At 41.5% G+C, this 16,217-nt stretch overlaps 1 protein-coding gene across 2 annotated transcripts in view; it reads left to right on the top strand.

Annotated features, from left to right (window-relative positions):
- GOLM1 (golgi membrane protein 1) overlaps window positions 1-15,260 on the top strand; it is a 51,209-nt gene extending 35,949 nt beyond the window's left edge. For both annotated transcript variants that reach the window (XM_075410651.1, XM_075410650.1), the window contains exons 6-10: window positions 4,492-4,630; window positions 8,472-8,601; window positions 9,871-10,158; window positions 12,199-12,312; window positions 12,650-15,260. In XM_075410651.1, coding sequence (XP_075266766.1) covers window positions 4,492-4,630; window positions 8,472-8,601; window positions 9,871-10,158; window positions 12,199-12,312; window positions 12,650-12,714 — 736 coding nt within the window. In that variant the 3' untranslated portion in view covers window positions 12,715-15,260. The remainder of the gene's footprint in view (window positions 1-4,491; window positions 4,631-8,471; window positions 8,602-9,870; window positions 10,159-12,198; window positions 12,313-12,649) is intronic.
- The last annotated feature ends 957 nt before the right edge of the window (window positions 15,261-16,217 follow it).

A 16,217-nucleotide genomic window follows, 5' to 3' on the forward strand; every position in this document is an offset into this window, starting at 1 on the left:
TGGCTGGTCCTGGGGCAGGTATGCTATTTCCTGCAGTCTCTCCATCAGATTCCATAAAAGCAGTCATCTCTGTCAAGGAGCTATGCTTCCTTCACTAGCTTTGCTGGGTGATGCTTCAGTGTCCATTTTCTATTTCTGGATTTTTTTTTTTTTTTTTTTTTTGGTAGCTATGCAAGTGAGGAAAACAAACTTTCCACTCAAATTTTCATGGAACGATGAATAGCTTGGGCCAACTGTAGTGTTCACACAATTCTAGCAGGAACATACGTAAACACATTTTTAAAATATTGCTTGTTATGTACCTTTAAGGGGGGTGTTGTAACTTTAATATTTCACTGTTGTAGTAAGTTAATTACTAACTTGGCCTTGGATTCTGGTAGTTGTAGAAGTGTACATCTGACTGTACTTGGTTACATACAGTCCCCTGTGGTGTTACTAAATGCTTGCTTAATAGTGTCATTTTAAATGCTTACAAATAACCTTTTCCCAACGTGATTATGGGCCTAGAAAAACAAGTATTATTAGATAGATTCAAAGTGTTACTTTTAATCTGTCTTCCTTCCTCCCCTCAGCATTAGGAGTAAACCAACATGTTGCCTCTCTGCATTTATTAACCCTTGGCAGGAGGGGGCGTTAGACCTGCTTCTGTGCTACACCGGTGTTTCTTGCTTTGACTTGGGGTTGTATGGATGAAGGTTTCGCATGTTATGAATCAAGTATGATTTGCCCAGTGGAACAATGAAGAGAGAGTATTATTGTGTAAAGGAAAATGTTGTAAAAAGATGACAGAAGTCAAATGCCTTCTTTTAACTGCACACATTGTAAATCACTCTTTTTAAACAGTTGGATGTTACACTGTAGAAGACAGTGATCAAATCAGTTGTGCATGTGCAATGCATAAGAACAAAAGTTTGTTAACTTAGAAGGCACAAAAGTAATTGTTTTTTCTCATGCCCAGGTCTTGAAATTTTATCTTAGCTTTTTTTTTTTGTCTTTTGAGCAAGCTTGGTGTTTTCCATACAGGAGTCAGCAGCAGTTGCGTGAGCTCACTGGTACTGCGTGCAGGAGGAGTACACGCTCCTCCACAGCTGACTTACCTTGGTGCACACTGTGCCCAGCGCCGTCTGCTTGCGGTGGTGCTTCTTCATCAAAGACTGGCCGGCAGCACTGACCCTTCTCTCCTGCAGCAATCAGAGAGAAACGGAAGCCTCTGGAACGATCTTTTGAAGAAATTTTTGTATTCATGCGTTTTGATTCCTAGGAGCTTTGTTTGTTACATGGTAGAATTTCCAAAGAAGCAGCTACCCGTAAAAAGTCTGGTAATTAGTTCATGAGTGACACGTGCAAGAGTGTGAGTGCCCAAGTGATCTTTCCTGGCAGGGATGAAAGGCGCTGATGGTACCTGCTCCTGGGGGATAGGAGTGCTGTGTTTCTCGCGGTGGGAGCAGCAAATCCGTCAGCCCGGGAGGGGAGAGGCTGTGCGTGCACGCTCCCGGGCATGCAGACTGTGCCTGTGGGGGCCAGGTATGCGGGTTAGCACGGACACGTGAAGCACTCGCACAAACACTTCCGGTAGCCTCGTCCCGCGCCCCGAGGGGGAAGGTCTGCTAGTGCAGAACGTGCTTGTGCACGTACATACTGGTTGGCACCCGTCCCTGCGCCTCCTGCCCCGGCCTGACCCCAGCTGCTGCTCTCACCCCTGCACACACACATGCACACGCTGAGCAGAGAGTCCCTCCCCCGGGAAAAAGTTAAAAAGGGATTTAATAAGAAATGGGACAGACTGTGCTGATCAGGTGCAGGACAAGGCTGGACGAGCGCGCTGACCAGCAACGTGTTTTCATGACTGACTGGTTATCCTCTCATCTCTCTCTTTTCTCATGCTTATTCTAACAGAGATCCATCCCTTTCCCTGCCTTGGGTCCCGTCATGAGTCTTATGCAATCCTGGTGTGTTCTACCCATGCATCCCATAATGTATTCCCCACCCTGGGAAGGGAACTCTTTGGTCCTGTTCACTAATCTTCATGGGTTCCACGCCTGGACATGGCGGTTGAAGCTGACCTGAGACAGCCATGGGGCTGTGGGGTGGTCTGGACAGGGTGTCCCTTCTTCTGAGACCGTAATTTAGTCTCACCGCTGCCCTTGTGCGGCTTTGGACTCACGGAGGTGGCCGTGGGTGGGCTGATGGCTGCTGTGATGGGCCTGGGAGCAGCTGGGGAGGATATTACTTGGGCTCCTCTTTGTGTATCCAGGCAGGCTTTTTATCACAGAAACTAACTCTTGTTTAACTTCATGAGAGAGAAAACACTCCACAGAGACTGAATTTAAGAGCACCGGTTTTGCGCTTTTGAAGTATGTCATGTTGATGAGATGGAGTGGAGAAACCAGGGCTGCTGTTGTGCTTCAGCAGTTGTTGTACACATGGGTACTCAAATCTCCAGAAATCCCCTGTACAAGAAGGGAATTCCTTCATGGTTGATAAAGTAAAAATGGTGAGGCTTTGTCACAGATGTGAAATGAACTTTATTTTCATATGCAGTGTGAGATGAAAGAGCATTTGTGAAAGGTTTCTCTGTCTCTATACTGCATCTTTCTCAAGCTTGCAAACTGAGGTGCAGGCAATTCTGATTTCCTTTTATTTCCTGAAAATTAGTGAATGTGTGCATAACTCAAATCTATGTTGTTTTATTGTCTCTGATGTTCACTGCTTATTTTGATGACTTTTCCATACATTAGCAAAATCAGACCTTAGACTGATGCCTAGTCAAGCAGAAACGGTAATAAAGGGACTTAATTTGTCATTTCATAAAAGTAATTAATTTGCCAGTTCATAGCATATCCCTGTACCGCTCCTTTTTCTTTCTGGATGTGAGCTACAGATCAGACTTTTTGCTTTTAAAAAGTGGGGATGGAGAAGAGTGAAAGTGCAATAAAAACAAGTGGCTTGTTGTCATAGAGGGCATGTGCCCGGAGAATTCCTCCGGATTAGGTCATAGCTTATTTGTAGCTTGAGAATCTGGAACATGCCTGTCTGAACCAGCTGCTGTTACACTGGGGGTGTTAGCACTCTGCCAGAGCCAGGCTCAGAAATTCATCCCCCTTCTGCCTCAGTGAGGCGGAAGTAAAACGTGCAGTGTGTTGGCTGTGGTGTGGTACAAAGGATGCTGGGAGAGGTTTTGCATGCAGAAAGATGTGTTTGTAGGGTCTGTAGCTGATGGCATACGTTGAATTCAAAGTTACCTTAGAGTGGAAAAAACAAAGGAGAGAGAGAAAGGAAAAAGGGGTTAAAAAACCCCAAGAAACTCCATTGCTGCTGGGGCCAGCAGGGCAGAGAAGCAGTGCAGTCCCCAGCCAAGCCTCTTTCAGGGGCCTGCTCTCCAGTGCAGTGGGTCCTGACAACAGCGATGACTTTTCACCACTTTTTCCCCTAGCGTGGCATGCTTCTGATCAGGATCCACTCACACCCACTACTGCTTGTTCCTGTTCACGGTGGGACCAAAGCATAATGGGGTTTGTGTGGTGACTGGTTTCTAAGCCTTCTGCATGTGTGTTACAGGGTAATGCTTATCTGCCTTGCTATTCGCTAGGTCTTGTTTTTCCTCTGATGACAACCCAAAGTTACAAAGCAGGTTATGAAGTGAGTGGGGTAGAAAGGGTGTTCTTGCCCTGGTGGCAGCAGTCACTTTCCATGAGAAACCCAGCCTGACAGCACTCCTGCGATTTGCACAGCATCCTCAGCAAAGCCACGAAAGGGGAAAACACTGCCCTGGCAGCTTCAGGAAGAACCTCTCTTACCTAGAGGTTATGGAGCTGTGTGGGAAAGGCAGGCTACAGAACTGCAAATGGAAGACTCCTGGTGTCATGAAAGTAAAGGCACTAATGGCACTGTGTAACTATTAAAAGTCTACAAAAGATGTACAACACTTGCATCTTTAGGAAATACTCCTTCTGGAACTTCCAATAGCTGATGGACTCCATTCCTGTAACATATGTTTTGTTACATCTTGCAGCACTGCAGTTTGGTGAAATACTGAGAAAGGGTGTTCAGTTTGCTGGCAGTAGCTTGCACCTGGTTTTTATGTCAACGAGTACCTTGCCGTTTCCTCTCCCTAGCTAAAATCGAAGTGCGCATTTCTGTTACCATACTAGAAATGCTTCAGGGATCAAAATTTATTTTGACTTAACTGAAATTAACTGCTTAGCAGAAGACAAGAAAATTAATGTAGCTTGTTGAGCTGGTCTAACAAAAGCAGTTTAAAGTAATTTCTTCCAGTAGAACTTGGACTGCCTGCACCATGAGTTTGTCCTTAGGATTTAGGTTAACACCCCACTTTTTCCTGCTGACTTCTCACGTGTAAGCACAGGGAATAGAACTAAGAAAATATTAAAATAAAAAAATAAAGCAAGGAATAAATAATTTTACAAAAGAACATTTTAGAAGAGTGTGGATGGAAATTAACAGCTGCTTCCTTGTTCATGTTTTCTCCAGGTCACAGTGCATCAACCAGATGAAAGAATTAAAAGAACAATGTGAAGAAAGGATAGGTGAGCTTACGAAAAGGGGTAGTGCTGTACCACAAATTAAAGAAAACAAAGACTTCTCAGAAGATTCAAAAAAAAATAGTGAGGTATGGTTTGTGTAATTTCCTAAAAATCTTTTTGTAATTCTTGCGGGGTTTTCCACCTTTCTGCTGTCTCCAACTTACATTAGCCAATGTCATTGCATTTTGCACTGCGTTCCTTCACAGTTGTTGAATGTTTTTGATCTGTGGGAAATTGAATGATTCCAAGGACAGAAGAGGCTGAGGTCCTGCAGGAGGCTCCAAATCACTGTGTCAGGCAATCATGGAGACAGGCAGAATGTGAGAGGTGGTGCTGGCAGTGGTGTGGAGCCTGTTGAAGAATATTTACACTGCTGAGCTTGGGTTCACAACTCCTTTTTACTTTCTTAAAGGACTTAGTTGCTTTGTGTGTTGAAGATGTGTGTTGAGGATAAACTGTGAATCACTTCAGGGTAGCGGCAAGCCTTGAATATGATATTGTAGTCCAAGGGTCTTAGAGGTCCACCAGCTATGAATTCTCACAGAAATCCTAATTTCAGTCTTTTACAGTGGGAATGAAGGGAAGATAAATGTCTGAGCTGTTTGGTTTTGGATATTCCGAGTCAAAGAACCGTAAATGGCATTGCTGTACGTGACATGAGAAGGCTCATTAGGATAGGGCAGGCTTGCTGTGTGGGCTGGCTGCGTGCCAGCTGACTGTCTTCCTGGAGTACAGAGGGCGGGAAGAAATCCTGAGAAGATGAAATTTCAGATCATCCTGTTGTCTTGGCATGTGAATTATTGGTGCTTCTTCAGCAAAGCAGGGTTTGGTCAGGGATAGGACTTGCTTGGTTAAGCTTGATACAGATGACCCTGGAAAGGTACAGTGAAACTCCTGGGCCAGAAGGCAACTAATGTATTTCTGTGTACCGAAGCAGTCCTTTCTTCCGGACTAGGAGCACCAGTTACAGAAGTTATGTTTTACGCATGTGATTGCAAGGGGGCCTTTGCCACACAGCTGGGCAGCCAGCTTGCATTGTAGAGGCAGTGGGGGTTTGGTGGTATGCACCCTTTCCTCTTTTGCTAGGAAAAGGCTATGAGGAGAAGCAATTTGATGGCTTTAGAAGTGGAAGGGGTAAAGCAATGATGATTGAAGCTGGGTTTTGCAAATAGGTGGAAATGGGTGGGAGAAAATGGCTGAAACATCTGCCCAGAGACCCCTAGGTGCTGAGGTAATGGTTCCAGTCTGTGTCCAGTCCTGTATGCAAAATGGTGGAAGAGAGAACTGCTTAAGTTTGTGTGTGACCTGTTACCCTGGGAGCCTGGATTGTGTAAGAGCTGCAAGATGAATGAAGCGTTAGAGGAAGGAGATGCTAGCCAGTTATCCCTTTTTTTAAAAAAAGGTGAAAGCTCGTTTGTCAGTATTTTTTATCAACAGTGTCAAATATGTAAATGAAAAGGAGTAATAGGAATAGTAAATATATAGTAATAACTAAATAAAAAGCCTGTCATTTGGAGGTGACGTGTTTGTCAAACTAATGTACCTTGTTTAATGTCAAGATGTAAAATACTATTTAGAAAGTTGATGTGGGGAAGATCATACCAGAGAGTCGGTCAACTTAATTTCTAGTGTTGCTTTGCAGCAGATTTTCATTTACGTTACTTGTACCAGATGCTTTTTGTTTGTTTGTTTGTCTGGGGGGGGGGGTTCCATTTCCAGTTTGGAAGGGAAATCATCCCAGAAGGAACCTGAGGAGTTTGCTGAAGACCCTCTGCAGGACAGTTTCAGTCTCCCGGAACAAGGCGCATAGCTGGAGGCAGCCTTTACTTAAAGTAGGCAGTAGGTTAGACAGGGCAGGTTATCTGTTCTCTTTTTAATTTATAGATGGGATGATGCCAGATGAGATAACCACGAGTATGGCTACAGCCTAAATATTTGTCTGCTTGTGTTCCCCTGGTGGATGTGTTTCTTATGTCAAGCTGCCACCTTCTCAGTTGTTTGTTTGCCCAAGGATTGCAAGTTTTTGCTTGTACAAAAGCTGAGTTATTTATCATTAGTGCAAGGTGATCCAGAGGAAGTCTGTGTACCTTTTTAGCCAGTGTTTTTAGCTGGAGTAATTCCTGTTTGTAAGATGTACATGCTTAGGTAATGGAAAGGTCAAAGTTAAAATAAAACAGAGAAACAAAATGGGGCATTGGTTAGTTAATAAATATACAGCTTTTCTTACAGCTCTGTATTTTATGGAACAATGTATACTTCTCAGCTGAGGAATCTACAACAGGTTCCAATTATTACCTTTTTATCCAACCACTTCCATGTAAAAAAATTTCAGCATGTACCCTTTTAATTTATTTGACACCATCATTAAAAATTACTGAGCTAGAACTTTAAGGGCTTTTGAATGTTTAGTTAAGAGGTAATTTCTTTCTATTACATGCAGACTCAGTATTTTTACAGAAGAATTCATGCCCATCATAAAGTAAAAAATGGTCTTGTGTTCAATTTCTGATGATGTCTACTGTAGAGAATAACCTCAAGAGGCTGAATTATTTTATATAAAACAGAAGCATCTTTAAATACAGCATTTTTGTTTGGACGACTGGAGAAAGATAGAGTTCTTCTCAATACCCTTACTGCAATAATCAAATATTCTGTAGTAGTACTTGCTTTTCAAGCCTTCAGGAGAGTTAATGCTAGATTATTTGTTGTTGATGTTTGGCTTCATGGTGTTGACCCAGCAAGGTCTTTGTTCTGCCTGGATTTGAGCTTCAACATTTTCGAAACAGCAAAATAATCATATCCTACAAATCCTCTATGAATTTGGCTTTGTGGTTATCTGACCACTTCTTTCTGCAGACACTTTTCCAGATGACTGAGTGAAAACTTGACAACGTAGTGTTTTACTGACCTGCTTAGACAGTCTTATTAACAATTGTAACAGAAAACTTCCTGTTGACTGTATGACTTTCCGTACCATAACGTTTCTTATTCATTTGTATAGTAGCAGGTGTAAAAAGGCTTATGTCTCTAAATGCCTGTATGCTTGTTCTTTCTCTGCATCTTCTAATTTTTCTGAACAAAACAAAAACCCAACAAAAAATCCCCATAGAACAAAGAGTTTCATAAGTCTGGGGTTTTTGTGCCGAAGCTGGTATAGCGTAGCACGGTCTTCGGGCACATTTCATGTCCAGTGTTTGTGTGAACTGAATTGACATAGCTCTCAGCCAGTTAAATGCTAATATGAGTGAAAGTCGTACACAGAATTTTAATTGCTGAATAGGAAGATCTTCAAGGTGGTGTACACCTTAGCCATTAATCTTTAAGCAGGTCAGATGCTGCAAGCAGTCTGGTACCAGTATTTAATACATTCTTAAGGAAGCTTCATCACGTTAAAGGGATACTGTTGTCTAGTTGGTTGATTTATGTTTTCTTCTCCTAATCCTGCATTCAATATAGTTTTAGACCAGTTTAGTACAGGCTCGCTCAGTTGAAGACTTATTATGCCCAAACTCAGTTTACTGGTCCCTGTAGATTACTAACAGTAGCTAATGCTATCTGTTTTTTTCACTCTGCTGACCTTGAACACAGTAGCAGGGTAGCAGTGGAGAATGTGTGGTGTTACACTTCTGTGACCCTCAGAGAATAGCAAGTTGTTCTTCTAAACAAGAACAGTAACCTCACGGTTAGCTGCAATTAGATTAATGAAGGTGTGTGAAATTCTCCCAGTGTGTTGTGCTGTTAGGTAGAAACATCACTGCACATTCAAGATTGTGTGGCACTTCAATCACCAATAAAAATTTCAATCCAAATATTTCTGAGTATGTTAGAATTTTTTCCCCCCTGCTGAATTCTTACCTAACTTCACTTCCCTTTCCAAATCCAGTCATCGTATAGACCAGTGCTTAACTGTATACATTCACTTTATAGATCAATAGTCAACTGCCAGCCTTGAAGCAAACTGAGGTCAAGCAGGCTGACTTGGAACAGCAGAAACCCAATGAAGATATACCTAAAGCAGTACCTACAGTAAAAAAGGTAGACCCACTGCAGGCTGAAGGTGAGATGGAAATCAGTGTCTTACTAGGAGCTGGTTAAGAACGTGTGTAATTTAACTGAACATTTAGAAAACATTTTTGTGCACAAGATCAAGATGAAAAAAATTACACTGGTAGACTGAACTTTAATCAATTTTCCAGAAGTGGAGAGGTATAATATCCGTTCAAGCATTTTTATTAGTAACACTTCTACTGGTTCAGTTTTGTTGTAATTGACATACTGCACATGAAGGAAAATACAAATATTTACAATTTTGGAGTCATTTCCTCATTTAATGTGGAGAAAATACCCTGCTTTTGGAAGCAATGATTTACAAGTATATTTAAAATTTGCTTTTTTAGTAAGTTTGATACATCTAGCCTGCTACCTCACCCCTCCCCATATGGAACAGCTGCAAGTTAGGCTTTAAATGAACTCACATCCATGTTTCCCAGGTGTTGTCACTGAGCAAAATGCAGGTAAGGGAAGTGACATGCAGGGGATCCGATTAGTTAAACTAATGGTTGGTTTTGACACTAAACTCTCAGAAACTATTCATTCGAATGGTTGTATCCTTGTGCGTCAGTCTCACGTAATACTGCGTGTGATAGAAATTCAATTTCCTATTGAATTCTTCTTACATGCTATCTTAAATTACAATCTTGGGAGTATGCAGCTCTCATTTTAGAGAGCTAGCAATTGAAGACAACATAGTAGACAATATAGTTTATTCAGGCAAATTTTATCACAATTTTTTTAGTGAAAAATACAGATACACAGGAAAAAAAACATGGTAGTGTTGGCTAAAAGTAATAGCCCTCCTGCACTTCCTCTTCATATTTAAAAATAAGAACAGCCTGGATGTACTTGCAGTTCTGCTCACGCGACTCTTTTGTCTTGAGCTACTCTTGAAAACCGAGTCAGTTCTATTGTTAGTAATGAAACGTAACACACAAAACCTGATGCTTATATAGCACACTGCAATATTTATTTAAACTGCTCTGTTTCACCTGCCCAATTTATTCACTGCACATACCAAAATTTTAAGTAGGTAGAAGCGTGAATCTGTTGACAGTGAATAATGTCATCTTTTAGCTGTTCCCAACAGGAGAAATATGGGTTGTCTTCCTTGTGTTTCTCTTAGGAGCTGATGTGGTTGGAAAATATTATTTTAGAGGAAAACTAAGAATTGAATGAGAAACATAAAACAGCATTTATTAAAGGATTTTAACTTGTGCCGTGACTGAAAGGCACTAGGTTTTTTACTCAGAATAATTGTTATTGTTTACAGAAAGAATAAACGGCCTAGCTGACATGAGTAAACAGGATCCGAAGGCAGAAGAGGAGCAGCTTTCTACTCAACTGAAAAACCCACAGGATTCACTCGAGGCTGCTGTGGGTCATGAGGAAGTGCTGCCAGAGTCAGAGAAGGAGCCGAATGCACCTGAAGATGAAAAACATATAGCTGGGCAAGATGCGTTACAGCCGGCAGCAGAGCAGGCTGCCAGTGAGGAAATTGAGAGGGAGCAGCTCCTAAATTACGACGCTAAGCAGGATGACTTGCCCCCTAGAAAGGCTGGTTGGTAACATGTCGTGTGTAAGAACAGTAAAGACATGAAAGCGTGGAGTAGGGCATGATTTCTGCAACAGTGGTGGCAGGTGGCTGGACTTAGCATAAGGTTCCATAAAGGTTAGTGTGAGGTATAAAAGGTTAGTCAGTCCCCAGCAGTCTTCTACAGTCCATGCGTAAAGATGGAGGCTTCTGCTTGTGCATTGTGGAGCTACCAGGCTGGGTTCTTCTGCATCACCATAGCAGCCTTCCTGTCTCTCTCTCCGTTGGCCGTACAAGGATTTTGGGGAAACTAGCCCCAAAACTTTATGGTATTGAGGCTTTATAAGAATGTGATGTGTTTGAAAAGGATGAGACGTTAACCATCCAAAGCACTCGTGAGTAGAGAGATACTACGTGTTTATGTTTTACAGATAACAAGCTAGCATGAATGAAACTCAACCTGAGACTTCAGGTATCGAAAGTTTGTTATTGTGAGTTACTGTTATTGTTTGTTATTGTTATGTTGCAATGGTGCCAGTTTCTGGCATCTACCGCACGTGACCCTGAACCACGTGTCTCCACAGCAGAGTATTGATGTCGTGCGTAAACCTGACCAGAATCTAGACTTCCCTCTCTCTGTCCTGAGCAACTTCATCTTGGGTGGACCCAGTCACCCAGACAGAGTAATCAAGAGGAAGCCTTAAGGCAGTCAGAGCAGGAATTGATGTCCACAAAAAATGCTGTTCATGCTTTTCTAGTAAAGGCATTCATAGAATCGTGAGTAATGATGTTAACACTGTTGGTAGCATGGCAGGGATAAATAATCTCAGTTGCACTGCAAAGGTAGGATTTTACCCACTGCTCCAATAAGATGCTGGCCAGAGCAGGCTGTCCCCCAGAGAGATGTGAACACGTAAGTTACCTAAACTGCGTCCATTTTAATGGAAATAAATAGCAGAGAGATTAGGTAAAAAAATCATCTAACAATTAGCGCAAGGAAAAACCCTGCCATGGAGCATTTGAAAGGTCACAGTTTCTGTGAACTAGAAAGACCAGCAGGATGTTCTTCAGGCTTGACTGTTCAACAAAAACACCGTGCCTTACTGCGTAGGCTTCTTGTAGCCAAAGGAACATAAGGTAGAAGATTCCTTCTACATTCTCTGAGCATCCTCTCTCTTTCAATAAAAGCTTCTTTTGAAAGTTTGAGACCTTTAGGTCTGTAGCTGTAAAAATCTATTTGATGTGGTGGTCTGAACATGGACAACATAAGCCTAAAAATTTTCGAGACTGTTTCTAAGCCAGTTACTAATTAAAGGGCTTGGCTTGAGAACATTCTGAGCCAGACTCCAATATCTCTTAACTAGGGTATGCTTATACCTCTATGTTGTTACGGTTTTTATTTTTCTGGCTGGTTTACTGAAAAATAAGGGTAGTAGCTTGGCAATCAGAAATAATGTTTCCATTTACCTCTGAGCTCTCCCTATAAAGAAATCTTAAGATCGTCAGTAAAAGTTGCTTGAGATGAATTAATGACTGGGTGAAGAAAATCCCTTCTAGAAAACTGTTTTTGTGTCAAGTTAGCACATCATAAAATACCAGGCATTTCTTATGCTATATTCACAGCTTTCTGCTTGGTGGACAAACTAAACCAAGAATGGGAGAAGCTGAGATACATTTTAGCAGTGGTAGCAATACATTTAAAAGCAATGCCACAGCCATGTTTTCAGCGTGGGCTTCAGGTTTTACTCTTCCTTAGGCTGTCCTTTAATGTATTCTGAAATTAACATTTTTCCTTTCTGTCCATCTGACTGCTGACTGAATTTTACTACGCTTTCCAAATCTGAAAGGATTCTTTTATCTAATTCTTTAGACAAGATTTACAGCAAAAGCTGCTCTGAAGTTTTAACAGTTCAAGAGGAAAAATAATATGAAAACCTACTCTAAACAGCAATTCGTTCATCAGAAAACGAAGGTCGGATTCGGTGGAAGACTCTTACCAGTACATGTTTCTTGTGCAGATGACCTTATGGTATAGGAAAAAAAAAAAATTTTTTAATGTTTTTCCAGACAAACAGGAACATGAAGCACTGAACCAGGATAAGGATGTTGATTACAATTTAGAGGAGAATGAAGCTGAATCAGAAACCGACAAGCAAGCAGCACTTGCAGGCATTGACAATGGTAAAAAAGAGAAAGAAAAGTTTTAACCTGAGTACCACATGCTGAAAATTTTAAGACGTTATTTTGAATGGTATCCTGTAGCAGATACAGCCAGCTGATTTGTTTGTTCTTTGAGCTTTCCTTCATGTTGATGGTGTGACCTATTTTCTGTGTATCAGCACTGAAGCTACTGTTTAACCTGTGGTGGGGAGGGGCAGTATCTGTAGCTTTACCATACTTCATAGTCATTAACAGTCCTTTCAGAATTTCTCCTGCTGTGTTCTAGATTGATTACTAGATGAAGCACTATCACTTCTGCCTCTTAAAGAGATTTCTGTACCTCTTTTTTCCTAATTAGTTCAAAACCCCGAAGATATGAAGAACCACTTACCTGAGCAAGGTGAAGAACAACAGAGGTTGTGAACAAAGGAGGTTCATGATGCAACTTAGTCACCTCTTCATATAAGTGCAGCAATGATGAGAGCAAAATGGCCTGAGAATGTTTTGATTATCTTCTCAAGGCTTCAGTAGGGGCCCAAATGAAGTAGTATTTTCTTGTGAGTGAGAAAAGAAATATTAAATCTCTGGGGGCTGGTTTTAAAGCAGCTTGACCTCTACAATGACTTTTTCCTTCCTACTGATTATAAAATTGAAACCAGCTAGCAATAAGCATAGTAACTTCGAAGTCGGCCAACTAGTACAGTCATCCTACAGTAATGGATTGTGTGGACTAGTGGTGGATGAGAGTCCTCTGCCCAGGACGGCTCTCTCCCCTGAGCAATGCAGTAGAGAAATCCCCAGCCTAGTTTTAAGAGGAGCTCAAGAGGAGCTAACTTACCTTGACAAAGCACGGGCAGGATGAAAAACGGCCTGGCCCATGCTGCAGTCTACCCTTCTGCCTGTTCTGGCACCTTTTTACTGCAATGTAGGTATGACGCAGAAAGCATGATCGTAGTCCTGAGGTATTATGCAATATAGTATATTTTCCTGGGCCTCCTAAATGAAATCGCTAGCTTACACTGTGCGTAACCAGGCTGAAACACTGTCCTGGTTGTGTTCTTAGCTTTTAGGTGAAAAAAAAAGGATCTGAGAAGAGTGTCTTCTCATTAAGAGATTAGCAGGAAGATTTTTCTGAACGCTTTGCTGGACTCCTGTTCAGAAGATCAGTACTACGGTATGGTTCAGTTGCCACTAACACAAGTTCAGAGTGTAAAAATTCAAATGGACTCCTCAACTTTGTATGACAGAAGCCATCTGAGATGGTGCTGCAGCTGCCCTGTACTCTACCCGGCCACTGTCTTCTGCGAACAAATAGAAAGGTGAATGCCTGCCTTGCAGAACAGCAATCATCTCGGTGGTTCGGAGTGACTGATCTTCTCTACTGGACTTCCGAAGAGGTACACCAGACTATGCATTTACCAGACACGGCAACATCTCCCACAGGTGAAGCTGTAGTTGTGGTGAAGCCCTGTTACGAACAATGTATCACGTTGGTAATGTTCTGTAGTCTTTGTCTCTTCTGTAACTTGTTGAATGGAAACTAGAAACTAGTTTACTTGCAATAACCTAGAAGTACCTTCTGCTACCACTAATGCTCCCATAACTGCAGTCGAACCTGCACTGTGTGTCGACAGCTATTTGAGAGATCGCATTTGTGTCTGTTCTCAGGAATGACACCTCTGTTCAGAGCAATCTCTGAGTATGAACCAACCTTCCTTGAGACAGCATGGGAGGAGACAGATATGACTTAACTTCCCAACCAGCAATACCATTTAAGGAAATACAAGTTTGTCTTGGCTTTCTCTTAATGCACTTCATTTTTGTAACTACTTTTGTGGTGTGTCATTCCTCAGTGTACTAGTTTGCAACTCCTGTGTCTTGAGGTGTCTAAGTGTGCAAGCAGAAGGTTGGTTCTTCTGTGTATGGAGAGAGTAGTAGTTGTCATTGAGGAAAAGGCAGAGCTCACGTCAAATGGTGCCTGTTAAGCCTAGATACATGAACAGTTCACTGACAGGCTTGCAGGTGTAACTTGAATTCTTCGGAGAAAAGCATTCACTTCCCTTACTGAGCTCCTGGTTACTCTGTTTTTTTCTTAACTGGTCTGGGCTACTACAGTCAACACAGCAGAGAAAACAAATGCTTGTAAGGAGAGAAATGGAGGTATGAGCATCTCTTCTAACTGACAGGTGTTGGGAAACTTGGGCTATCAAGTTATTTTTGCAAATAATGGCATGTTTTAACATCAAAACGTTTACACATTTGGAGTGAAAGGGGCATATTCTTAGTACTTAATCTGTAAACAGTTATACAGCTGAGATGACGTTAATCAGGAATTTAATAGTGATTGTTAAAGAACATACATTGTAACAGTATAAAGTCTAAAGTGAAACACTCGAACTCAAGTTGAATGAATCACTTTAACTTGAAACTGGTAAAATCCCAAACAAACAAAACCCTTAAGGTAATTAATATATTGCCAGAGCATGGTTTTGGCTGTATTTCTGTACAGTACCCAAACCTGGCTATGCTTCTTGCTAGCCAGCTAGACGTTGTCCTCTCCATAAACAATACCACCTTTGTACAACATACACTTCTTATACCTCTGACAGCAGCAGGGGGTCTGAAAACCTGCATAAGAGCAATATTCAGAAGCAAAAGAGTACAGTCTTGATGGGTTCAAGTGCTACAGGAATGTAACTGGGTGGTAGATCTCTAGTAGATAAGGGGCTTGTATGTCTACTATATAGAATTTTAAAATTAAAGGACATTTAATTGAACAAAACGAGATTGATTTGGAACTGTGGTTTACAGTGTTGTCTATCACTAAAATTTTTAGTTGCATGAAGCAGGGAAAGCTTCTTTGCTGTAATCATCTTGGGGTTAAATTAACATTTGTCTTTTTTTTAAAAACACAAAGCTTGATCCATTTTAGATAAGCATTTTAAAATAAAAATAATCTCTACTGTGTATTCACCTTATTCTGTACAGTTCATCCACTTCAAATGTTAATGAAAATGGGAAAGATGATCATTCTTATTTTCTTAGTTCTATAAATGAAGTGGAACTTGGTTTCTCTTTTACTTTCTGCTTCCCTTGGAGTAATAGCAAATGTTGTCCTTGGGCTGCCGTCACAGTTTGAGATTTTTAAGACAGGCAAGATTTTTGTTACTGTTTACAAGAAGGCAACAAAAGCCAGATGAATTCTTAAGTGCCCTGCACTAGAACAAGTCTGCCATCTGTACAAGTAGATTTTCCAGGATTTCATTCTTTTGGCAACACTACAGAAGCATTCAAGTATATTAATCACAACGATAAGCAAACATGTAAAATTGTATGCAGCCTCCTTGGCAGAGAAATCAGGAAAAGCATGTCGTCAGGGCACTACTCCCCTGTATTTCAAGAAGCTGCAAATTGCTGGCAGACAAGTGGGTGTTCCTCTTCAGAGTTTCTTCGTTGTTTCCCAGCTCTAGCTCAGCAGTGCTGCTGCTTAGCTGATGGAGCTGAAGTGGTGTTAGTGCACAGTACAACTGTATGTTAGAAGAAACACAAAACAAGTGTCTTGCATGGTCAAGACAGTTACAAGCTCACCACTGTGGAGGAAGCCATTTGCACCTAAATGAAAAATTGTCCTGTTCAACAAAGTCAAACCCAGAGGATCTGCTTTTACGGCCCAGCTAAGATTTGGCGATGTTTATCAAAGAGCAAGTCAGCTTTTAAAACTTCCCCCCCCCCCCCCCCCCCACCCCGGAGCAGAAGGTTGCTCAACAAAACAGCTTATCTCTATTATTTCACACGTGAAAGCACACGAGGAAGAACTGTTTCGGGAAAGAAAAGGTAGGTTTGGGGCACCTCCTGTTTGGTATTTCTACCTGTATCAACCATTACAGAAGGCAGTAGGATCCAGCAGCAGACTGCAGTCAAAACAA

The sequence above is a fragment of the Opisthocomus hoazin genome, chromosome Z (genome assembly GCF_030867145.1).
Source record: "Opisthocomus hoazin isolate bOpiHoa1 chromosome Z, bOpiHoa1.hap1, whole genome shotgun sequence".
NCBI classification, from domain to species: Eukaryota; Metazoa; Chordata; class Aves; order Opisthocomiformes; family Opisthocomidae; genus Opisthocomus; species Opisthocomus hoazin.